Source organism: Plutella xylostella, chromosome 20 (assembly GCF_932276165.1).
Source record: "Plutella xylostella chromosome 20, ilPluXylo3.1, whole genome shotgun sequence".
Classification (NCBI taxonomy): Eukaryota; Metazoa; Arthropoda; class Insecta; order Lepidoptera; family Plutellidae; genus Plutella; species Plutella xylostella.
Genome location: NC_064000.1, coordinates 3,148,089 through 3,173,626, shown reverse-complemented (window position 1 = coordinate 3,173,626; position 25,538 = coordinate 3,148,089). Strand labels below are relative to the sequence as shown.

The following is a 25,538-nucleotide window of genomic DNA, read 5'->3' as shown; positions in this document are numbered from 1 at the left end:
CAGTATCTTTTCATTGTCCCTTAAATGAAGCCTCCGGGTATTTTATTTTTGGTCTGCTTGCTTCTGTAATATAGAAAATGTAGAAAATTAAAGTTGAGTTAAGCATTAAGTGTTCAGCTGTTAATTTTTTTTCTCTAATCACTTTCTGTAACTCTAATTGGAATGGTCCGATAACGGCTTCATAATTTTTCAGTTTTTCACCGGCCATTTTTAAACGTCTAATTCCGTGGAGTTTTTTTAAATTTGTCCAACCATCCCCGGCTTACCGAACCCGTTATTGGAGTTTGTAATCTGGCGATGAAAAATACGACCTTTCTCAAAAATCATGATTTTTTCTAAATGTTCTTTAACTAATGCCATGGTGATGTCTTGGATTGCCAAAATACATTTCACTACTGACTCAGTGGGACTGAAAAGCCAGTTGCGACTCGCATATTCCCTATATTATATGTATTCTACTTCTTCAGAGGCAATAACGTTTTCTGGACAGTGTTTGCACCCTTTAAACATGTTTTTTTATAATTTTTAATAATGTTACCAACAATTTATTATATTTATTTTTTTCCAGGAAAATATTTATTATATCGTCGTCTTACTTTCTCAACCTCGTATCTATAAAATCGCAAATGTTCAAGAGACACAAAAAACTGTTATTTTTTTAAACTACATTTATAAAACATTCTTAAACTACACTTGATTAACACCTGTTGAATACTACTTTTGGAGCTGGTTTTACCTTAATATAATTATAATTTATAAGTTTATTTTTATAGATACGAGGTACCATGTGGCTAACTTACGTGGTGATTGAATTAAAAGTATGATATTATTAAAGTATTTTTATTATAAAAACAAACAAATCGTGGTCAAAATGCAGTTTTTATTCTATTTTAGAATCGTGCCCGGTCTTATAGATTTTTTATAACAATTTATTTTAAATAATCAATAAGAAGTCATGATTAAGACTGATCTTGTCTAGCAAATTGTCGTTAGGAGTGATCAGGGCAGGACACTCAGGGCACTTCCATTAGGAAGTGAAGAAGATGGAGAAGAGATGATAGCCTGATGGGCAAGTTTGTCGTATCCAGGACGAAGGGGAGACCTAGGCCTGCGTTGTGTGACTACAGTTTTTTTGTAGGAACGGTTGGGAGACTGGCCATTTGGTTTGGTTGAAGCAACTTCAGCAAAAGACTTTTTGCTTGAGGGTAAGCGAGCATCTGCCTCAGCAAATGAGATGCTGTCCTGCGACATAAGCACTTTAATTGATTTTTGCCTTGACTGTTCAGGGCAATTCTTGTCAGTTGAGGGATGATTACCAGAACAGTAAAGGCATGTTGGTTGGGGAGTATTGCACGATTCACCCAAGTGTGGTTGAGCACACTTGAAGCACCTTGGTTTTGAACGGCATTGAGCCTGGGTGTGTCCAAATCTACAGCAGGCGTAGCATTGAATTGTGGGGTAAGTATACCTCACAACTACTACTACAGCCCGGAAGGAGTAAATTTTCTCAAGTAGATATTGTCCCCTGAATGTAATCACTACATTTTGTGTTGGGACGTGTGTTGTTATACCTTCGTTGACCACCTTTCGGCTGAATCTGCGGGCTTTCAGGACAACCCCGCAGCCATGTGGGAGATCAAGGGAGTTGACAAAGTCATCCAGTGAGAGATCCACCGGGACTCTTTTGGCAACACCTATTCGGGTTATGTTGTATGTGGGGAAGATTCCAGTGAACCCACCACTGAGGAACTAGCACGGCAGGGTGGTCTTCAAGCAATGGCAATATCTGTTGAAAATAACTTCTTTTGTGAATAGGTTAGAAACTTAGTTAAAAAAAGTCCTCTTAATAATATACATATCCACATAGATTGTTACTGAAAGTTATCGATGACACTGGTACATCTTCTGTACCATATATTGATGTTTTGCTGATGAGGGAGATTATTTTCTCCTCGATGGGGTTATTATTATTTTAAAGATAAAGGATAAAGGTAAAAAAAACTTTATTTGACATAGACAGCAATACTGATAAAATCAACCACACAAATCACATTTAAACATAATAATTTTTGCTGTCATCGTCAAAAAGGCTTCCACTCAGCTAATGCAGTGCCCTTGGCTAGGTCAAGGACACTGCGCTGGTATTTCAGTGGAAGCCTTTGTGTTGACGCACTACGTGTAGGAGTATTTTACTTGGAGGGCCACCCCCTGTGCCAATGCGGTGCTGCCGCTTGTCAGCATTTTTATAATTTAGATTTTTTGGTCTGCCAGTAAAGTGAATAAAAAAAAACACATTACATAATAATGTATATGTATAGTACTGGTACAGAAGTTCCACAGTGGAAATGACAAACAATTAACGGTCGGCTGGTCCGTCTTCTCCATCATCGTCCTACACGCCTCTCGTAGGCACCTTGTCTTAAAATGATACAGCTTGCCGTCACGTATTTTTCGCCACTCATGGTACTTGTCAATTCCTCAAAAGGGCGTAGGACAAGGGCTCAATCCACTAAAGCCATCGTGGCACGTACCGCTTCCTAAAGCTACAAAAATCGCCTCAGCATATAGTATGGAGAGTTCCACCTGGTTTGCACGTCTTGGATGAGGCGTAATGGTTGACAGTTTTGATTTTGCTGGAGTTGATATTTGCTCAACCTTCCCGAAGACACCGTACTTTTTAATCGTGCCGGTCATAGATATGCTGTTCCAAATCCCACAATATTTTTCCAGATTCGCCTAACATCGCTGGAAAACTTTAAAAATTACTTCCCGCGTACCACTCCGGTTCGCTTTACTCATTTTACAAACTTATCTGCGTAGTTTGGCCCTAATATATTGCTATTTAATCAATACAATAAAAAATATGAAAGGAAAACTGTTTCACAACATATAGACAGACTTTAGTAATTTATGATAACTATCTGAGGTATCTGTAGGCCTAGACAAAAGCCATTCTACAAACGTTAACGACTATCGCTAAAAAAAATTTGTTTGGATTTGACATTTGGTTACGACAGCTAGCGAAAACGAAAAAAGAATGATAGCCAAAAGCCGGAATTCTTATCGTTAAACGAAACGTCCAACTTTCTACAGCGTCATACGACTATTTTCAATAGAAAGGGTAGCCAACATCCAAATTTGACATTCGATATCGCTGCGTGGCGTTAGAATTTGAACGATAACCGAGCGTATGTCATTACCTTGTAGAAAGGGTTGATATAAGTGTCAAAGTACTCTAAGTTTCTTTTGCAGTGCAAATTATTGTATTCTCGTGCAAATACCTAATAAGTAGATCTTGCAGTTTTGTGATACGCCGCCGGTTGTTTGTTTTAATTATGCTGGCACTCCGTATGTTGTGGGCTGCTCATAATGAGGAAGTCTGGCGAAGACGCCAACTAAGAGCCCTCGCACATTACGGCCACCAGTCGCCGCCACTAAACGCGACCACCAGTAGTTCGGCTAGACCACTACACGCCGCCACCAGTGGCAGCCACTAGTGGCCGCATCAAGCCACCAGTGGCTGCCACTTGCGTCAGACACTAGCTGCAAGTATCTCGACAGAGGTAGACGTGTGTTGCCCAAGAATGGACGCACTCTTGATTTCGCTATTGTTGCTTATTATTCTAAAACGTAGAAAACGGCGCCGAATTCAGAACCATCGACGACCAATTCATCGGCGTCACTGGGTACATCCAATTCTGACATCACGCAATAAAAATGGACAGCACAAATTGCTGTTCGAAGAGTTAAAATGTTATCCAGATAAGTTCTTCAAGTATTTTAGAATGAGCGTGAACTCATTCAATGAATTACTTAGCGTTTTGCACGATGACCTCAAACATCAAGATACACGCATGAGAAAAAGCATCTCTCCAACAGAAAGGCTGGCTATAACTTTAAGGTAAGTATCATTCATTCGTATCATTTTGCTTCTATTAGTTTGCGACTCACGTGGATTCTAGAACGTAAAACAAACAATTAAAAAAGCCAAATTGAAATAGAAATTATTTATTAATGAGAATTGAAAAATCGCAAACTAAATCAAGTTACATATCGCAGATATACAGTTTTTATAACAAATACACATTTACTTTTACATAGTCAGTTGTCAAAAAGATGTTCATTTATATCATCTGACAAAACAGAATTCATAGTATTATCAGATGCAGATGGCGAGGTAACGGAAAAGTCATGCTCAAAATTTGATTGATATCCCATAGAAGGTGGACGCGAAGCCGATTGATATCCCAAAGCAGATGGACGCGGAGTCGGTTGATAACCCGAAGTAGATGGTTGCATAGTATGGTATGAGCGTGGTTCCTGAAATGATGATGTGAAATATCCATGTTGTTGATTCTGTGATGTTCGCATATACTGTTTATAATTTTTTAGTACCATCAATACATCGGTTTGAGCATCCAATTTAAATTCATTGGGTATTTGTTTAAAGTGCGGGACCAAGGACAAAGCAAAGTTATGGTCAGCGTCTTCTTCATGCTTGTTAGAATGACGAGATTGTAATTGTTCTGAAATACTAACAAGTATATCAGTTTCTGCTTGAATGTCTTCATTATTTGTCTTGTTCTTTTTTGGCCTTTTTCTCTCAGTCGCATCGTGTACCTCGTTCGGTAATGGGCTGGGATCACGTCGTGTGTCAGCCAAGTTTTTTAAAAAAGATAGTTGTTGATAATATATATACGGCTTGCGACTCGATGATGCAGATCCACTTTTAACGCTCATTTGTTTAGAGTGTTCTCTTTTGAAGCAGTCACGAAGGCTTTTCCATTTTCGCTGCAACTGGGATGCTGAAACATAAAAATAACATAATCAAAGGTTTCTAATCTGTTCTTTTTGTTGCAGGTACCTTGCTACTGGTTGTTCATTTGGTGATTTTGAATTAGTATATCGATGTGGTGCGTCAACTGCGAGATTGATTGTAAAAGAAACATGTAAATTGATCTATGCATTCACTTCAAGATATCTGCGTACCACAACCAACTGAAGAGATGTGGAGTAAAATAGCTAAGGGGTTTGAAGAATATGCTAACTTTCCAAATTGCTGTGGTGCAATTGATGGAAAACATATAAGGATTATTAAGCCTCAAGATAGCGGATCCTTATATTATAATTATAAACACTATTTTTCCATCGTACTTCTAGCTATCTGTGACGTGAATTATAAGTTCACATTTATTGATGTCGGCTCTTATGGGAAAGCTTCAGATTCGACTATCTACAAAGAATCGAAATTATTCAAAAAATTGGAAGACCAATCCCTGAATTTACCTGCACCAAAAGCAATTTCTAGTAGTTCTGGTCCTGTAAACTACTGTTTTGTTGGTGATGAAGCTTTTGGTCTTGCAGAACACATGTTGAGACCTTATTCAGGAAAACACTTGAATATTGAAAAAAGAATTTTCAACTATAGGCTTTCTCGAGCCAGGCGTCATATCGAGTGTGCCTTTGGGATATTAGTGAATAAGTGGAGAATACTACATCGACCATTGAATGTGTCAATAGATTTCGCCGAAGACATCGTGAAGGCCTGTTGTATACTACACAACTTTGTTCGTCAGAGAGATGGATTTAATTTCCATCATACATTGACTGTACCAGGACTTCACGATATCGATAACGCCCACGTGCAATCTCGTCGTTCATTAAACACCAGAGATATATTGAAAGATTATTTTATTAGCAACGAGGGAGCTGTACCTTGGCAAAATAATAAAATATAATAAATATATAATAATAATGTAAAATAAAATTGTCCAAAAACTTACCTGCTTTGTTTTTTTCCGCTACATTTTTTTCACTAAAATTTGGAATAAATTTTAGGCACAATTCCTCCCAAGCTTCAGTTTTCTTACCCCTGTCGCTATACAAATCTGACTTTAAATCCCAAATAGCGGGTCGCTCTTCGACATCGGAAATAAAAGCGTCTACATCAAAATGAGGAATCGGATCCGTGGACATCATGCACGTGCATTCAGTACGCAGCTTACAACAAGACTAGACCCGGGAGACGGGATTGGGGAGCGGCGCGCAGGGGTGGGAAGAAGCCGGCAACTGTGGCCGTGTATGCGCACGAGTCGAACGACAAAACGCAGCCACAAGTAGCGAGCGCGCTCGACTCTCGCAGCTTGTGGCTCGGACGCGGCCACTCAAGCGCTCAGTGTGCGCCGATTCTATATAAAATGTATGAAGAAACGCGTCCGCAGGTTGTGGCGGCCACTAGTGGCTGAAGCGTGGCCGCCACTAAGTGGCCAGTGTGCGGGGGCTCTAAGACAAAGAAATCGCAGGCGTCTCGAAAACATTGATGAGATGCCGGATGTTTCCTTTCAAGAAAGGTTTCGCCTGGACAAACCAACGTTCAGAGAACTTTGTGGAGACCTAAGGGCTCGTACAAATCTGCGTGGTACAAATGCCATTCCCATTGAAGTTAAGGTAGGTACATAACCTAACCTATTATTATTTTGTATCGTAGATGTAAATAAATAAGTACTTTATTAATCGATAGACCATTTAACTATCATATTTTATTTTCCAGATATTATGTGCCCTAAGTTTTCTGGCTACAGGGTCCTACCAGAGAATTGTTGGTGTCACCCAGCATCTGCCACAGCGCACAGCCAGTAGATGCATCCGGCAAGTTGTTGAGGCACTGAACCACCCCAGTATCACAAACAAGTGGATAGTGTTCCCGCTAACACGACAAGAAAGAGTGAAAATAAAACAAGAGTAAGTACCTAGTTGTAAATTAAATAAGAGATAACCTCCAAAAATACCAATACATAGTACAAATATATGTATTAATAATATTATTACCTTTATTAAAAAATATGAAATGAATGTCATATTTTTTGCCAGATACCAAATGAAGTTTCGTTTGCCTGGAGTCATTGGCTGTATTGACTGCACTCATGTGGCCATTGTAAAGCCAAGTCATGAGGAACACCTTTTTTTTAACAGAAAAGGGTATCATTCTTTAAATGTACAAATGGTAAGCGGAGTTGATTTTAAACAAGGTTTATATCATCTTAATTCTATTTGTGCGTTGGCGTTTGTGCATTCTTCATAATTCCATAAAGTCTAAGATCCCCATGATTTAAATGTACAGTTGAACAAGCTGATTCATGATCCTTAGAACCTTAATTAATAAATATTTTTTTATTGCAGATCTGTGACAGCAATTTAAAAATAATGAATGTAAATTCAAAGTTTGGTGGAGCAACACATGACTCGCACATATGGGCTGCAGGTCAAGCAGAACCATACATGCGTGAATTGCATAGAAATGGAGAACAAGTTTGGCTATTAGGTAATTTGTTATTAAACTTTAATAAATTTAACTGTAGTAACTAGGTAACCACTAACATGAATTTTTGTTTAATCCTTTACTTCAGCACCACAACAAAGAGGAAATTAACAGACTATGATATAGTTAATTACCTAAGATTGCCTTTGTCTTTATTTTAGGTGACTCCGGATATGCCCAGAGAGCCTGGCTCATGACGCCTATACTCAATGCTGCAGAAGGTTCGCGAGAAGCGGAATACACAAGGCGGCACATCCAAGCGAGAAATTGCATAGAAAGATGCTTTGGTGTCCTTAAATCACGGTGGAGATGTTTACTACGTGATAGAACGCTCCATTATCACCCTTATGTCGCCAGCAGAATCACAACTGCATGTGCTGTACTGCACAATATTGCATTACATGCCCGCATGCCCGAACCTGACGAGCTTCCACCAGCCAACGATGATGATTTTGTGCAAATAAATAATATTCAAAATCATAATGATTTAATCCAGGGCAGAGCCATGCTAAATATTTTAGTTAATAGATTGTAGTTTGTTAAACATTATGACAGTTTGGTTTTTATGTAATTAGTTAGGTTAATTGGTAATAATATAATTAGGTTAGATAAGTAAAAACTAGGATAATATCTGGATATTCTGTTTAATCATATTTTTGAAATACTAAATAAACACTGATCCATCATACAATAAAGTCTTTCAAATAATCAACCTTAATAAAATAAATGTTATTTTGATGAAATACTGATAAATACTAGGGTTTTCACATAACCATGCAAAAAAACAAGTCATATTCAGTGTTCTAATCAACATTATCCACAGAAAATCTAACGATAGTCTTTATGTTTATTATTAAAACTTCTATCACACATATTAATTAAAACATAAAATAAATCAAACAAAACATTAATTATTATTAAAACTTCTATCACACATATTAATTAAAACATAAAATAAATCAAACAAAACATTAATTATTATTAAAACTTCTATCACACATATTAATTAAAACATAAAATAAATCAAACAAAACATTAATTATTATTAAAACTTCTATCACACATATTAATTAAAACATAAAATGAATCAAACAAAACATTAAACAAAAAAATCAGTCTTTAGTTTTATCATAACTTCTAAAAGACATACTTACTAGTAACATGCTTCTAACTACTATAGTATATTTGAATTAAAATCTTAACAAATAATCAACCAACTTATACTATAAGATTCTCTAAGATAGAACGAAGGCGTCTGTAGCTGCAGATGGAGAAAGAAAGGGAGAAAATGCACCATAATATTATACGCCTAAAACGTTTAAAATATTTTGATTGACTTGTAGCAAACTGTTTAGAAGTTCATTTGTTCTTACTGCCACTTGAATTCTTTCCGACTCTAAATGCAGCCGCAGCATTTCCCTTTCGTGGTGCATTTTCTCTTTTTCTTGTTCCATCTGCAGACGCCTTCGTTCTATCTTGGTGAACTCCATACACGCCCTTTCAAACGGCGTTTCTCTTCTCCTGCGTGTTCTTCGTTGCGGAGTAGTGGGTGAGGACGAATGGGGCGACTCCAGCTCCCTGTGTCGCTGTCGCCGAGGCGCAGCATGGCGTTCTCGAGGCTGTTGGGGGAGCTCAGCAGGCTGTTGGGGGAGCTCAGCAGGCTGTTCGGGGAGCTCAGCAGGATGTTGGGGGAGCTCAGCAGACTGTTCGGGGAGCTCAGGCTGTTGTGGGTCATTGACTTCTGTAATAAATCAATCTTCTTCTTCTTATCGTGTCGACGACAAACCAACAAAGTCGCTAAATAATACATGCCCAGAACTGGGCCACTGATACTGCACCGCTGGTAGCGGTCATGAGCTCTTCCCGCGTACAGGTGTAAATCAATCAATATATATTATACAAGATTAGTCTTGATATAATTATATACCTATACATAGAATATACTTAAAAAATTGTTAAAATATACATATAAGGCAAAGCTTACCAGCTTGAATGATGATAGACGAAGCATCTTCTCTATGCACTAGATTTGCATGACTTGGATTCACTGGACGTCTCTAAAAATTAATTTTAGTTATTAGGTGCTATCATATTGTAGGTAATATGTATAATAATATAAATCAAATATTTATTCTAAGTATGAGAAATAACTTACATTGAATCCCAACTCTGAGATGTTAGGCTGACCCTCCACAGCATTAACTCCCATTATGGCAATCAGCCTTTCTTCCGGCGCTGTGAGGGTCAGCCCATTACTTGGGCCTCCCCCCGTTCCAGACGTGTGCCGCTTAATCAAGATGGCTTTTTTTTAGTTTTAGTTTTCCAGTCCGCCCATACCTTAAAAGAATTAGTAATTTAATAAATAACTTGTAAGATGATAAGAATTAATATTATAATATATAGAGCCAGTATTCTAAGACAGTAATCTAGACATACTTTTTTCCATTTTTCGGTGGATTTTAGTACCCCCCCACCCATGGAGTTCAGAAGTTCCGTTAAGTCGGTCCATAATTGGTTTGACAACAACCGCCCTTGTGGACCAGGCTGCGGTTTTGCCAAGTCACCATGGCTAAAACAAAGAAAAAACAATTAAAGTTATAACCACCACCCATGTGACACTTGCAATCAAATTTAAATTACAATTTACATCTAAGAATGATACAAAGTATGTAGTCTTAAAGAAAAACCAATAATAGTATAAATTTATATCCTTGTAAAGGTAATACATACTTTTCCATAAATTCTAACAGCGCCATTTGTTGTTCCTGGCTCGCTCTCCCTTGCCTTGGCTCCATTTCTGAAAATATGGATATAAAACCATTTATTTGCATTTGTAGGTACATATGAAAACATAACACACAAATATGGATGTTCAAATGTATGGGTATTAGAAATGATCTCATTGCTAATGGTTATCCCCCTGTATTTTCTTTATAAATGTATGAATTTGAGACAGTATTATTATGGTCTTAAACAATGCCGTATGATTAAATTTTACTTCGAAAATCTGCTTCATTTGCCCTTAGTACATTGACGTATATTTTGCCTTAGTAACATTAGTATGTAAAGTCGGCGATTATTTATAAAAAAATAGTAGGTAAGTACTTACTGATACGTATCAATGATAATTTTAAATCACTATCAGTTAAAAGCCAAAGTTTTTGTTTTGATGAGTTTTGAATGCTCAAACTGAGAATGACATTTAATGACAATTTGTTTGACAGTTCGAAAGACGAAAACCATAGACAATTTAAACTTTTATCGTACGACGCTGTAGAAACAACGTTCGCTAAGCGCATTGGCGTTTGGCTAGCAAATTATAAGCGTAAACGCCTAAGCGTCAACGACTGTAGAAATAGATTCGCTCCGGAGCGTATGGCTTTTGTCTAGGCCTACTGAGCTCTATCTGTCTTTAATAATTTTTCTTTCAGGCAAATACTCGCATTAAGTTGGGACATAAGGTCCATGCCAATTAATCCGTCGTAATTTCTATGTACATCGTAAATATATAATTTATGATGGACGTCAGCGTTAAATGTCGGAAATAGCGGAATAACTGCTACTTGGTCGTGAAAACTAGACTGTTTACTGTAAACTCTTCGTAGTACTGTGGTCTAGCAAATACTGAGAGGCTTTTCGTGGACTGATAAATGATCTAGTACTACCTGTGTCCAACATAAATTTGCCATCTACTTCCGGTAAGTATACATAGGGTAGTCTAAGGGTGGCATCGTAATTTAATTCTATATTAATAAGTGTTCCTAGGTACTTGTACTTACCTACTTATACATACATAAATGTTAATTCTTAGCTAAATTCACTGTATGTACCTGCATACATCTACCAACGTAATACTAACTTCTGGTATTGTTTTTTGCACTTGACGCTGTTGCTGAAATAACTTTTTATAACTATAATGTTAATTTATAAATTATTTACTTATACGCTGTTCTAGGGTAACAATCTAAGGCTATTAAAATCTCACCTAGTAAGTAGATTAAGTCCTTGGATCTTGTAAATCAAATATTACTTATTTTCTTAAAATAAACAGTTTAATTTTTTATTTTTTTTTGGGATTTTTGAGTTACTGAAATGTGAAGAAAATCAGCACTGTCAGTGTTAGTTACAGGGGATGTTACAGGCTCCTCTGTTACGGTGTCTAACTCTACGTAATTTTCACACGATTCATACTGCTACTGTTCAGAGTCAATGGGAAAATCTGTTTTCGAATTTTCATATGTATAATACAGTTCATTATTTTGGAACTGCATAGGTGTCGTACGCATCGACACATCGGTATATACTTGCTTTGGTTGAAACCGATAACCGAAGTTAGTTTGGGGCTTGTACACAAATTGCCCCGGCTCTAAAACCTGTGGGTTGGAATGGTGGCCTTTGAAATTGGGGTGGTTTGTAGCCAAACGGTTGTTGTGGTGTCTTTAATTGTAAATTAGGTCTAAACCCATGTTGCTGATTTTGAATGTTAGGGTCATTGTTATGAGGTATCACAAATTTACATTGATGTTGCATTGGTGGTTTGATGAAGGATTGCTGTGTTGGAATTGAATTATTGGTACTAGAAGTCTGTGGGGTTGGATTTTTATTTGATAGCATCTTACTGCATAAGTTATATTGCTCTGCGAAATTTACTTCTTCCAATACGGTGGATAATGCATCCTCTAAAGTGCTAAGACTTTTTAGCCTGACTATGCGTAGCATCTGCTCGGGCAGATTATATAAGAAGACATTCAGTGATGTACTATTGTAGAAGTCACATTTGTTTTATAAGCGCTGTAAATAAAATAGATAATTGTTTTTGCGTTAATCAAATTGGCATCGGTTAATTGATGAACCTATAATAAAACAACGTTTGTTATGATGGTGGTTCAACGACTGACTTTTTATTTTTTTTAAAGAGTAGTAAATATTGTATACACTGGCAGCATACAGAGCATATTTTAGATATTAACATTTCATCACCCTCACTATATCTAATAATATGGCCAAACATAAATTATACAATTTGCACACCTAATCTATTTAAAAATGTATAATCTTGAGCAACAAGAATTGTAGGCTGTATTATATTAGTACTGTTTTAATTTTTAATTTTCTTTGTTGTAACTGTTGTTGTACCTGTAACTTAATAGCTCGTAAGTAACTCTTTTATCCACCAACAAAGGTTGGCTGGAAGAAATTGCTTTTTGGCAATAAGCCCGCCATTGTATGCTTTTACTGTGTTTATAAATTGTTATGTATTTATGTTTTTTGTGTACAATAAAGTGTTAAAATAAATAAATAAATAAATAAATCTTTATCGGAACATAAACACTTGGTTTTATTAGTTAAACATTCTCTAGATACTAAAATGGTATCTGATATCTATGTGTTTGGTTCTTTTGTGGAAAACTGGATTAACAGTTAACTTTTGCGCACTTTGATTATCATTGAAAATATCAATAGTATACATTTTTTACAGACATGTATTACAGATTCCAGTTTATGATCTCCTATCAATTACATTACCTCCCCAATCAGCATCTACAAACCCTTCTAATATTGAATTTCCTGCAGCTGAATACTTCAAACCATAACTTCTAGTACACTTCAAATATCTCAATAATCGCTTTACATAGGAACAATGCTCTTTGGAATAGCAGTTATTAAATTGACTTATAAAAGCTACTGTAAACACATTATCAGGTCTTGTCAATACAGCCAAATACATTAAACTTCCTATGATTTTGTGATATGGATACTTATCTACACAATGTACATTATTAGATATATTTAATTTCACTTCCATTGGAGTCTGTATAGGTTTGTATTCACTCATATTAAATTTATAAAACAGCTGATCAATATAAAAAAACAACAGTAACACGAAGTTAGGAGAACCAATCAGCTTTATGCCCGTGTACCACGTGACTTCAGCCTCACCACAGCCGAACGATTCCGAGTCTTCACGACCAGCAGGAAACGGAAACTGCGTCAACGCCAACCGCTATATAATATGTGTAACGCCTTGTACTATAGGTATTTTAATGAAATGTTTATACAGATACACTCACTTAAATTTTTAATTTTACTTTAATTCGTATTGATTGTCCGACACGTGTTGTTTGTATTGCTTGCCTTGTGGCGATGGGTCGACTCGTCGGTTATATGGACCTCATTAATGCGAAATCCACCGGTTTGTTGTTGGGCCGGTTTAAAGCGGCGATTAGACTAGACTACATGTAGTCGACTACATCATGTAGTTTCCTACGTAAGGACAAGTGTAATCACACGTAGTCATGTAGGAAACTACATATCGGAGATTTGCGGGTGCTACATCCCAACTTAGGACAGGTGTAATCACATCATGTGAATCATGTCATGTAGTGCGCTCAGTCGCCGGCCAACATTCGATACGTGAGGGTGTATGTATGCGTTGTTTTGCGGTGACATAATGTCGTCACAAAAGGAAAAGACGTTTTGTTAAACATTATAGATATGTACAAAGATGTGGATAGATATATAGATACATATGTTTTTGTGGAGCAAAAGCCATCCGGACCAAACAAGTCGGTGAGACTCGAAGGATATAGAGTTCTCTTAGAAATAAACAAAAATTCTTACCGATAGGTCCAAAAGTGTCAATGGATCTGGAGCTGCTTTCTATGATGCAAATGTACATAAATCTAGAAGTCTTAAAATTACAAACTGTGACATTACTATTATGTCCTTGGAGCTTGTTGCGATCTTAGAAGCACTTACACATTTAAGCGATCATGTTACGGACAGTCGGAAGTTTGTTATTTTTACAGATAGTAGAAGCGCCCTCCAACATTGCCTCTGGTGTCAGAGGCGTGCCGTTAGCCTACGATGTGCTGGCTTTACTTAATAAATTTGACAAAAAAGGGTTGCAGCTGAGATTGCAATGGGTTCCATCTCATATTGGTTTACTAGGGAATGAAAGAGCGGATCGCTTGGCAAATAATGCGTCAATTACGGGCACATACATAAATATAATAACGTGTTATTCAGAAGTCCTACCTAGGTAAAAGAAAGAAGAAAAAGAAAGTCACAACAAATGTAAAACACATTTTGATGAAAGATCTTGTGAAAAGGGCATATGGTATAGAACAATGCAAAGCGAACCACCTCACATTCCTTGGTTCGCCAATCTAAATTTAGATAGAAAATATTTAACAATAGCTTTTAGAATTCGATCAGGTCATATCCCGTTTAATAAATTTAACTTTTTGATGAAAAAAAACGAAAGTCCAAATTGTAATGTCTGCAGTTCCGTAAATATCCTTATCATATCTTAGTAGAATGCCGTCGGTATGCGAACTTAAGACAAACATTACAAAATCAGTTAAAAATAAACTTTGTTAATGTAGGTATTTTACAAAGTTATTTATCTGAGCCTAGCAGTAGTGAAGCAATGTACGTGTATAAATATGTTAAACACTGTACTTACCACCTGTACGCTGACGACCTTCAGTTGTATGTTTCATGTGGTCCCGATGACGTCCGTGAGTGCCGATCTCGAAGCAGTCAAAACTTGGACAGCTCATTATGGTCTCCTTGTTAATCCCTCAAAGACGCAAGTTATGTTTGTGGGCAGCAGGTTTCACCTGGCCAGACTTGGTCCATTACCACCTGTCGTGTTCGATGGAATTAGCTTGTCATATTGTGACAATGTGAAAAATCTTGGTCTCCACATACAGAGCAATTTGTCTTGGGAGCTGCAGGTTTCTGAGGTCAGCCGTAAGATCTATGCATCCATGCATGGACTTAAACGCCTGCAGAACTTCCTGCCGTACTCTACCAAAGCTACGCTAGTCAACTCATTGTTGCTCCCAATGATTGATTATGCAGATGTGCGCTACCCTGATCTCGGCTGATTGCGGCACGGGTTCGAGCCCAGATGAAAAGCAAAAAGAATTTAAATTTTGTATTTCATAATATTATTGTTCTATGAATTCGTTAGTTTGTGTAAATGATGGATATTATCTAAATGATGGATATAAATAGGAGAATAGTAAAATAGTTATATATCTGTCTATAGACACGAGCACTACCGCAACATACGTCAACTAAACAACAACTCGGAAACTAATGCAGCCGCGTCATTAGTTAACCTACTCGTTATAGAGTGATAAAATTATAAATTTTGAGTGTCGTTGCCTCTATACTTGGCTATAAAGTATTCGCATTTTCTGAGAAATAGATTTAATAGCCGTTTGTCTCCATTAAACGTGGAGATCAACTTCAGCATTTCCGCTGTTATAGGCGTGAGAGTTGCCATTTTACACGATTTATAACACACACAATAAAAATACAGGCAATAAAAGTCAGAAAGAGAAATATACAGTAAGTAGTAAAAGTAAGAGAAAATTGTAAAAATTGAACACACCATGTAAAAATAATTACCAATAAACTTAGGTAATAAAAATTACTGATTTTGAAGTACTTAATTATTATGTCTACTTTGGAACTTACTACAAAATAGCTGATTTTGAAGCGAGACTGTGTATATGACCTAACTACCTTATTTATTACAGAGTCACTGATTTGGAAGCGAGAATGTGTATAACCTATCTCAAAACAGATAATCGTTATATCGGGAGATTTTCGATCCCTGGAATAAAATTGCCTGCAGCCTTTACAATGAAAAATACAGAAGGGAAAGGAAGGCGAAGAGTTTTACTCACCAACCAGCCACTGCCATACTCGTTGCTATCTTGCGTTTCACTTGACGAATTTATTTGTTCGAGGGATTGCTGTAAAGCCTATTCGCGCCGCTATATCCGCAAGGTTAGATAGAGTTTTATACCCAAACCGATAATCGCGGAATTGAACGTGCAAGCTATATGAAACAGCAATCCTGTCCGCAGCGCCAGTCAAGTTTCCGCGTAACGCGAAAAACTTTTTAAAAACTGTTTTAAAACTACCAGGCGACACCGCAAACAACAATGAACGGGGGTAACCTGTATGGCTTTACATATCGCTCATTTGCGACAAGAACGTTACAAAGTAAAAATCTTAGTTTGTGGTAAAACCCATTTGAAAGTTTAAACTTCCTGTAACTTTTTAATTATTATGTTTTGACTATTCAGCTTAATACCACATACATAAATTGAAGTATTTCGTTGTTTTGTAGCATTTAGAGTATTTAGACCTATAAGTCAGTAATTAAATTTATTATTATTATTTATTTAAAAAAGGGCACCTCGTGCTGCTTTATCCTTGTAAAAAAATTGCAGTATTACAAAACAATAAGAAATGTACCGGTTTTTTGTAAAAAAATAATAATAAAAATCTGAACCTAGTGTGAGGGGCTGGTAAATTAAACTCACATATAAATTCGTTTTAAGTGGACTGTATTCAAATAATTGTTTAATTTGGCTAGGCTAAGTACATGAGAAGTTAATGCGACCGCGGTAATGAGGTAACTGAACTTAATCTATAGCTACTTACAGATACTAACATATATGCTATACATCTGTTTACTATAGCTAGCTATGTAGGTATAAATCTATATGTGCGTTTCGTACATAATTGCGCCCAACGGCAAAGATATATCCTAATGACTTTACATGAAAAAATTAACACCTATACCCATGTGATAGTGATAACAAACAATTTAGAAACTTTGATTGAACCAATGTATAACTACTTAAGCAACTACTTAATTTAAACACATGGAGTAAGACATTAACGACACCTTATCCTATAATAATAGTTAATAACTACAGTTAAGTAATGTTACATATCTATCTACGCAGATTACATTGACTAACATTGCTCACACAAAATTAGCAAGTACACACAGGTAGACACAATCATGCATTCATAAATTTTATTAAGACACATTAATAGTTATATACTTATAACAGGTATATGTGTGAACTGACCAACCAGTTACACCAACTAATTTGTGACTGCAACCTATTTGTGCAAGTGAATAACTTAGATAATTAATTTAACTATGTTTAAAGTAACTGTAACAGAATAACATGTATAAAACTTATATTTTTATTAATCACACTGCATTTTATTGACCTTTACACGAACTTACTTATGTTTACAAATACATTTATCTACTATGGCATATCATATCTTTACATGCATTTAGATAGATAGGTAACATATCATCAGTAAACATAAATGGGAAATATGTACAAGTATAATGAAATACAGCAATGTACCTAGGTACATTTTAACTTTACACCTGAACAATAAAGACACAAATTTTAAGTTTAATAACAATTGTAAGTCTTAAGATAAACTACTGTAACCTATTTAGCCACATAATTATATTGCTTTAATACAAACTAAACAATTTTTACAATGTAAATTAGTTGAGTAAGGCGAGCCCAATGAGCACCACAATGGAACCACCACGTTCCAGGCTTATTTATCGATAGGTAGTACACATACTTTGGTAACACTTGTCCGTATCACAGTACCTTTTGTTGTTTTGACTGACAATGCCCTAACTTTGCCATCTGAACCTGGGAACGTTTCAACAACACGTGCCATTGGCCAACTCAAAGGAGGAATGTTATCACTCCTCAATAAAACTAATGTTCCTACTTCGATATTAGGAAGAGAATTCTGCCACTTAGGCCTATTTTGCAACTGTACTAAGTACTGCTTGGACCACAACTTCCAAAAACTTTGCACCATTTGGGTACACTGTCTCCAGAATGACAGCCGATTGGTAGGTATATAAGTAACATCTGGGTCTGGAATGAACGATAGGGGAGCACCCGTTAGAAAATGACCAGGTGTTAAGTACGACATGTCATTTGTATCAGCTGTTAGCAGGGCAGTTAATGGTCGTGAGTTTAAGACTCCTTCGACTTGAACAACGACAGAATTTAACTCTTCGTAGGTAAGTACCTGATTTCCTACTACTCTCTTCAAGTGATACTTAGCACTCTTTATACCACTTTCCCAAAGACCACCAAATATTGGGCTATAACTAGGTATAAAACTAAATTGAATACCTATTTGTGAAGCATAATTAATTACACTGTTTTGGTGATCAACATTGTTATGTAATTTATATAATTCGCTGAGTTGAGTATTAGCTGACCTAAACGTAGCAGCATTGTCGCAGTAAATTACTGATGGTTTATTTCGCCTGGAAATAAATCTTTTCAGACATTGAAGGAAGCTTTCTGTAGTCATATTAGATACTAATTCTATATGTATCGCTTTCGTAGTGAAGCACACAAATAAGACAATGTAAGCCTTATAAATCAAAGGTTTCCTTACTCGATGTAATTTGACTGAAAATGGACCACCATAATCTATTCCTACTATTTCAAATACACGGTTTGGATTGACCCTGTCAGCCGGTAAAGAACCCATAAGCTGTTGTGACGTTTCAGCTTTCAGCCTAAAACATATAACACACTTGTGTATAACCTTTTTAACTTCCCGTAAGCCATTTGAAATATAGTATCTCTGACTCAAGCTTGCTAATAATAATTTTTGTCCAGCATGCATTAATAGCTTGTGCTCATTTAATATTATTAATTGAGTAATGACAGACCCGTTTGGCAATATAATTGGATGTTTTTTAAAGAACGGAACATCGGCATGCTGAAGCCTTCCAGACACTCTTAATAGTCCAAAACTATCTACAAACGGATTCACCTGTCTTAAATTAGACTTAATTGGCTTGTCAGCACTTAATGCACCTAACTCAGGAGCAAAATGCGTTTTTTGATCCTGCCTAATAATTACCTTTAGAGCAAAGTCTAGCTCTTTGCATGATATCTGTGACAGAAGCCTATCTTCTTTCTTTGTTCTACAGTTGTTATAGAATCTATAAATTAATGCTACTATTCTCGTTAGCGTATGAATACTCGAGTATTGAGATAACAAGTTAAACTCATCTTCCTGCACACACGCAGTATTGCAATTTTTATCTCGGGCACCTCTGTAGGTATATCTATATCTTCACAAGTATGTAAGTAATTCGCACTTGTTAAGAATGATGGCCCGTGAAACCATAACTCATTATTTTGCAATAAATGAGGCTTCACACCCCTAGAAAGACAATCTGCAGGGTTATCAGAGGTGTTCACATACAACCACGAAATGCCTTTTGTTAATTCTTTTATAAATTTGACTCGGTTTGCTACATAAACAGTTAGTTTTATAGGTTCTGTATCTAACCATGCTAGTACTATCTTAGAGTCAACATATAGATACACTCTTATGTTGAATTTTGACTTCAAACATTTAACAATCCTTTTAGTAAGTGTTGCAAGCAATAATGCACTGTTAAGCTCTAGCCTAGGAGTGCTCAATGGTTTGATGGGATTAATTCTCGATTTAGAGCATAAAAGATTAATCTTAACATTACCATGCTCGTCTATGGTACGTATATATAAACAACATCCATATCCCTTGTGTGATGCGTCAGCAAATCCAATCAACTCAATCAATTTGACATTATGTGTATTTATGTTTCTATGGATTACTATGTTTGTCATATTTAAATTATGAACAAATTCCCTGAACTGTTGATTTAATTCAATTGAAAGTAAGCAATCCCAATTAATTTTTAACAAGAACGTTTGCTGCATTATAAGTTTTGCCATAACTATAATTGGTCCCACAAGACCAAGTGGGTCATACAACGTACTGAGAATGCTTAAGGCCTTTCTTTTAGTGTATGAATCTAATAATCCTTGTTGTTGACAGCTTATAGAAAGCGTATCAGTATTCACATTGTACTTAAGCCCCAATGTTTTAACAAATGCAGTCTCATTTTTTCCTAACTCCAATTCAGTAAGGTTAAGCTCGGCTTGTGGAATATTTTGTAATAATTCACTATTGTTGGAACACCACTTATGCAATTGGAACCCGCCCAAGGCAAGCAGCTCAATTAATTGTTCTTTGATTTTACCTAATTCTTCTAAGCTATTGCTAGAAGCTGTTATGTCATCAACAAATGTATTGTTAAGCAACATATCGGAACCTAAAGGATACTTATCCTTATATCTATGTGCTAATTCGTTTAGGCATCTCGTTGCTAAATAATTCGAACTTTTTAATCCATATGTAATTGTTAATAATTGAATACATTTAATTCTTTCTTGTGGGCTACTACGCCATAGTATGTTCTGAATTGAGCATTGTGATGGATCAAGTTTAATGTTTCTGAACATCTTTTTTATGTCAGTTACTAAGACAAATTTATGCAATCGAAATAATATTAATATATTAAACAAACTGTTTTGCACACAAGGTCCATTTAACATTAAGTCATTTAATGAAATGTTTCGATCGGTCTGCATTGAACCGTCGAAAACTACCCTTAACCGCGTAGTTTTACTACCTTCATTAATCACAGGGTGATGAGACAGAAAATATACAGGATCCTCTTCTAAATTGTAACTTTCAATATCAACATATTTCGCATGCCCAAGCGAAACATATTCATCAATAAATTGTTTATATTGCTGAAAAAGCAACGGATCCTTTAAAAACCTTTTTTCTAAGTTATAGAACCTCTGTAAGGCTCGAGATAAAGAATTACCGAGCCTGACTTCATTAAACTCTTGCTTTAAAGGTAGCTTTACCTGAAATTTACAGTCTTCTAGCTGGACTGACTCCTGAAACATTGTTTCTGCTAGTTCCTGCTCAGATGAAGCCTCGCCTTATAAATCTGCGGCACCTGCTCGCACCGCCACAGCTGTTTGAGTGAGCTATCAATAGATGTAAGAGTGTCATCGACCTCACGTGACCTAATTTCATTGTCAAGGTTACAAAAGTTGCTAACAGCTGTTATCTGTTGTGACGTGGTGGCCGAGCTTCGTTGTAACGGTAATTGTCCTGCCACAACATAACCAAAACGCGTGTCATGTAAATATAACCCGCCAGGAATTATTGGCAATTGTTCACGCAAAAGAATTTTGAAAAATATATCACAACCCAATAAAATTGATATTGGTTCACTTTTATTGAAATCCCTGTCAACTAACTTGATGTGAGTCGGTATGTTTAAGCTACCAATATCTACATCAAATTGTGGTAAATCGCAAGTTATTTTTGAAACAATGCAACATGTTAGCTTTAAGCTGTAATCATTATTTTCAGAATATATTGTAAACTTAGCCTTCTTTGCAGTTTTGTTTTTCCCTTGACATATGCCACTAATTATAGTTTGCTCATCTTTTAATTCACAACTAATTTGATCAGCTAAATCTGATGAAATGAATGATATTTGACTACCTGAGTCACATAAAGCCTTGGCATAAACCATATTGCCAAGCTTATCTACTAAACCTACCTTAATAGTTGGTAGTAATATATTGCCATATTGGCCCATTGATACCGATACCTGCTTAGGTATTTCTGGTACATTATCTACGTGTAATAACGTATTATGACGCTCCTTACATATGCTACACTTGAATGCAAAGAAACACTTTCTATTGTTATGCTGATTTAAGCAAAGTGAACACAACTTATTATTTTGAATAAACAGCACACGTTCAGTTGGCAAAGCTAATTGAAACTTTTGACATTGATACAACTTGTGATATTTAGACTTACAGAAGTCGCAGCATCTTGTGCTGGAGCTGGTGGTACTCCCTGTGGTGGTTACGAGGCTCGCTCCGTGGCTCTTGTTCACTACTCGGGTAGGGTGAGCATGGCTATGGCCAGCCTCAGCCACGGTCTCAAGAATGGTTGCACGTTGCTCTAAAAAGTTTAGAAAATAATCTAGCTTAGGCAATGTATTTTGTTTAAGCTCTGAATGGAAAAACCTAAACGTGCCCTGATCAATTTTCCTTTGCAAAATGGAAATTATAATTAAATCCCAGGATTGAACTGGTACATCAAGTGTTTGTAAGGCAGCTATGTGTTGTTTTGTTTGTGAAACAATGTTTCTTAGCATTGAGGCTGAGCACTTATTTATTTGCTGTATATCTAAAATTGATGAGATGTGAAAGTTAATGATTCTAAGCTTATTGTCATACCTTTCAGCCAGCAAGGATAAAGCTAGTGAGTAATTAGCATCAGATAGGCTTAGGTGTTTCACCAGTTCAGCGGCATCTTGTTCGAGCAATGATTTTAAATAGAAAAATTTGTCGCATTGTGACAGACGGCCATCTTGATCAATTACACTTTTAAATAATGAGATAAAACTGTGATAATCACCCACCTGTCCGCTGAACCTCGGTATTTCTATCCTGGACAACTTAGTCAGGTTGCTGCTGCTGGTAGATGGTTTACCAACCTCACAATTTGTATCAGGAGTAAATTTTTCATTAATGGCAGCCATTATTGCAAAGTATTGATTTTCGATGCGCTCGAAATCCTCGCAATTTTGTGAATCTAGAACAGATATATCTATATTTAAATCACAATATTGTTGGAAGGTTTGGACCAACAATTCCTTTTTAACCTTCAATTGTTCAAGCGTACCTTTTTTAAACTCGGTTTCATTACTAATGAAATTATACAATCTTGTAATTGTGCCTTTTAACTGGCCTCTCGCAGCTATCAGCCTTTTTAAGTCTTGTTCCATTATGAACTTTTTACTAATAAAACTATTAAATAGTAATAATCGTAGTGATTAATCACGAATCACTTTACAAAAAAATACTTGTTGCGCCCACGACACAACGAGGTTACAAAATAAAATACAAATGGCGCAGATTCGGCAGCAGGTTATTCTAGTCTATGGTGCAGATGGCACCACTGAGCAATGGATGGCACACGAAACTTGCACGAAACTCGGAATAATAACTAGGTAGCCAGACGAAACTCGGAAACACGTATTGAAGTTGGTTCCGCTAGCCAATGAGAGACTACGATGCGGCGCGGCGAGTGTCCACGAAGCAACACGAAGTGCATGAACGAACGATTCCGAAGCCTCACGACCAGCAGGAAGCGGAAACTGCGTCAACGCCAACCGCTATAATACGTATTTATGTGCAACGCCTTGTACTTTTGGTATTTTAATTTAATGATTATATAGATGAATATGCTACACTAGGTGCACTTCACAATGTCCACAATGCTAATTGAGCATGCGAAATCAAACACTACGCGCGATTTATTTATAATTCCGACCACAGTTCTTCGGTAGGTTATACTTAGGTAACCTATATAAACGTCCTTGTCGCACTTAATGTTCCAGCGAATAGCACCGGCAACACCAATGTCCCGGGACAGAGACTGTGAAGGTCCGTATAGATGAAGCACTGTATAGCAGTAGCACGCACCAACAGCCTGAGAGTTCTGCAGCACCTTATAGAAGTGGTAACAGTCCTCCTGACCAACGTCCACGAAGACAGCCGTTTTATAGAAACAGCACACGACGCGATGACACGACACACGCTTTGACGCAACTCGAAGAAGTCAACGGGTTAAAGCACACGTTAACTACGCGTTAACTTAAATGTCCCAATATGGCGGTTTAAACGTTGAGTTACACACACGACGGCACCACTTTTAAACGTCCTTAGCCAGCCCTTTATTAACGGCGAGAAATGACCATTATGTGAGGGGCTGGTAAATTAAACTCACATATAAATTCGTTTTAAGTGGACTGTATTCAAATAATTGTTTAATTTGGCTAGGCTAAGTACATGAGAAGTTAATGCGACCGCGGTAATGAGGTAACTGAACTTAATCTATAGCTACTTACAGATACTAACATATATGCTATACATCTGTTTACTATAGCTAGCTATGTAGGTATAAATCTATATGTGCGTTTCGTACACCTAGTTATGTCGTAGAAATCTCTTTAATTTTTTTTTGTTTTACAAACTTATTTTTCATTTTGTTTTGTTTTACATAATTTCAGTGAAGTTATTGTGCAACTTTCGCTGAAATGCAAGTACCTATCACATTTAAAATAATATTATCATTATAAAGACACTAATATCTGTAGTTTTACTTTTACTCCAAACCGTTACCAATTATAACGTTATTAAATATTGAGGAATGCCATATTAGCATAAACATCACAATTAAGCCTCTGCTTATTTCAGTAATATTAGGAAACAAATCTTAATTAAGTCTCACTTAAATCAAATAAACATCTTAGCAAAACAAATCACAGATAGGTAATTCAGTACAATGATTATCCTCTGATCTTAAAATATTAGGAATATCAATTATTATTTTTGCTTTTAGTATAAAGATTCAAGGCATTTCTGAAATCACAGTTCACTTAAATCTACAAAGATTCGTAAAAAGGTCTGTACTCTGTAGTACCTTGAAATGTGTTTTTTGTGTCATCAGTTCCATAAGATCAGCCTTCTTTCTTTCAGCTATTCCTGCTTTAGTAGTGTAGGCTTTTTTAACCTTAATATCAATTTCTTTTTTCATCTTTATGACTATAGCTTTTTTAAACTCCTCTTCTGTGTATGATTTTTTGTAATAAATTGCCCGAGCATCATCCTTAATGACTTTTATCATCTTGACTTCACTTCCCTTTAAATTTTGACGAGGGTGTTGCCTAATCTAAATAAATTCTTAGAAACTAGGTACTTTATAACAATTGTATAGAAATTAATGTCAGATCACCAACCTGTAAATTTAATCTAAACACATTCTCCTAACTAGTTGATCTCGCACAATTCTTCCTCTTTATCAAATCTGTTGTGTTGTGTGTTGCTATTGCTCTCTCTGTCTCTCCAACATTGAGATCTTCATTATGAGCTTCTTCCACATCGTCTTCTAGAAAAAAATATTGAGTTTATTTAGGAGTTCCATTAATTATAAACTTTGAGACTACTTATCTAAATTTAACTATACCTATTATAAAAAAAATATTTCATAATAATAATAGCAACAGTAATAATAACCAGCTGCAGGTAAAAAATCCTCCATGTCTGCCATTCCATGCTTGAGACTTACATTGTGCAGTACACACGTACACAGCATGCTTGGATAATTTGTCTTTTTTGCTGCATCGCCACCTATTTTTCAATTTGCCAAAGACATTTTCAATGACCACTCTGGCCCGCATTTGTTTTTCATTGTATTGTGCTTCTGCTGTATTTAAAGCCGCATTGAGTATTGGTGTCATAAGCCATGGGCGCTGTGGATACCCTGAGTCTCCTAAAATAGTAATAAAAGTATTAGCCTGAATGAAGAATGAAAATCAAGTTCATTACCTAATAGCCACACTTTTTCCTTATTTTCATGCAATGACTGCATATATGGGTTAATATTGCTATTC

General features: G+C 36.3%; 3 protein-coding genes and 1 long non-coding RNA gene across 7 annotated transcripts; 2 read left to right on the top strand and 2 right to left on the bottom strand.

The window, feature by feature from the left end:
* Positions 1–3,401: 3,401 nt before the first annotated feature.
* On the top strand, positions 3,402–5,782 carry LOC119692431 (protein ALP1-like). The gene is given in 3 exon segments (XM_048628393.1): positions 3,402–3,901; positions 4,861–4,984; positions 4,986–5,782. Coding segments are annotated over 3 exon segments (1,194 nt in total). The 5' UTR covers positions 3,402–3,584; the 3' UTR covers positions 5,739–5,782.
* A 504-nt stretch (positions 5,783–6,286) lies between these two features.
* Positions 6,287–8,274, top strand: LOC125490134. 2 transcript variants are annotated; one of them, XR_007267481.1, is made up of 4 exons: positions 6,287–6,447; positions 6,551–6,741; positions 7,180–7,321; positions 7,480–8,274. It is a non-coding gene; the product is annotated as an uncharacterized LOC125490134 (long non-coding RNA). The 2 variants fall into 2 exon arrangements; XR_007267482.1 differs by lacking the exons at positions 6,287–6,447; positions 6,551–6,741 and adding an exon at positions 6,874–7,003 and having other exon boundaries at positions 7,480–8,273.
* A 184-nt stretch (positions 8,275–8,458) lies between these two features.
* Positions 8,459–10,458, bottom strand: LOC105393317 (probable basic-leucine zipper transcription factor N). 3 transcript variants are annotated; one of them, XR_007267480.1, is made up of 6 exons: positions 10,428–10,458; positions 10,049–10,115; positions 9,755–9,887; positions 9,474–9,655; positions 9,303–9,375; positions 8,459–9,059 (listed from the first exon to the last, which is right to left on the bottom strand). XR_007267480.1 is itself a non-coding variant. In XM_048628397.1 (3 exons), the coding sequence occupies exons 1-3, from the start codon at positions 9,525–9,527 to the stop codon at positions 8,620–8,622; spliced, it is 567 nt and encodes a 188-aa protein (XP_048484354.1). In that variant the 5' UTR covers positions 9,528–10,452; the 3' UTR covers positions 8,459–8,619. The 3 variants fall into 3 exon arrangements, 1 of the variants encoding a protein (XP_048484354.1); XR_007267479.1 differs by having other exon boundaries at positions 10,049–10,452; XM_048628397.1 differs by having other exon boundaries at positions 9,474–10,452.
* Positions 10,459–21,016: 10,558 nt separating this feature from the next.
* LOC125488581 lies at positions 21,017–22,954 on the bottom strand. Its single transcript, XM_048628400.1, has 3 exons — positions 22,766–22,954; positions 22,503–22,675; positions 21,017–22,039 (listed from the first exon to the last, which is right to left on the bottom strand). Exons 1-3 carry the CDS (start codon positions 22,866–22,868, stop codon positions 21,971–21,973), a joined length of 345 nt encoding a protein of 114 aa, XP_048484357.1. The 5' UTR covers positions 22,869–22,954; the 3' UTR covers positions 21,017–21,970.
* Positions 22,955–25,538: the final 2,584 nt, after the last annotated feature.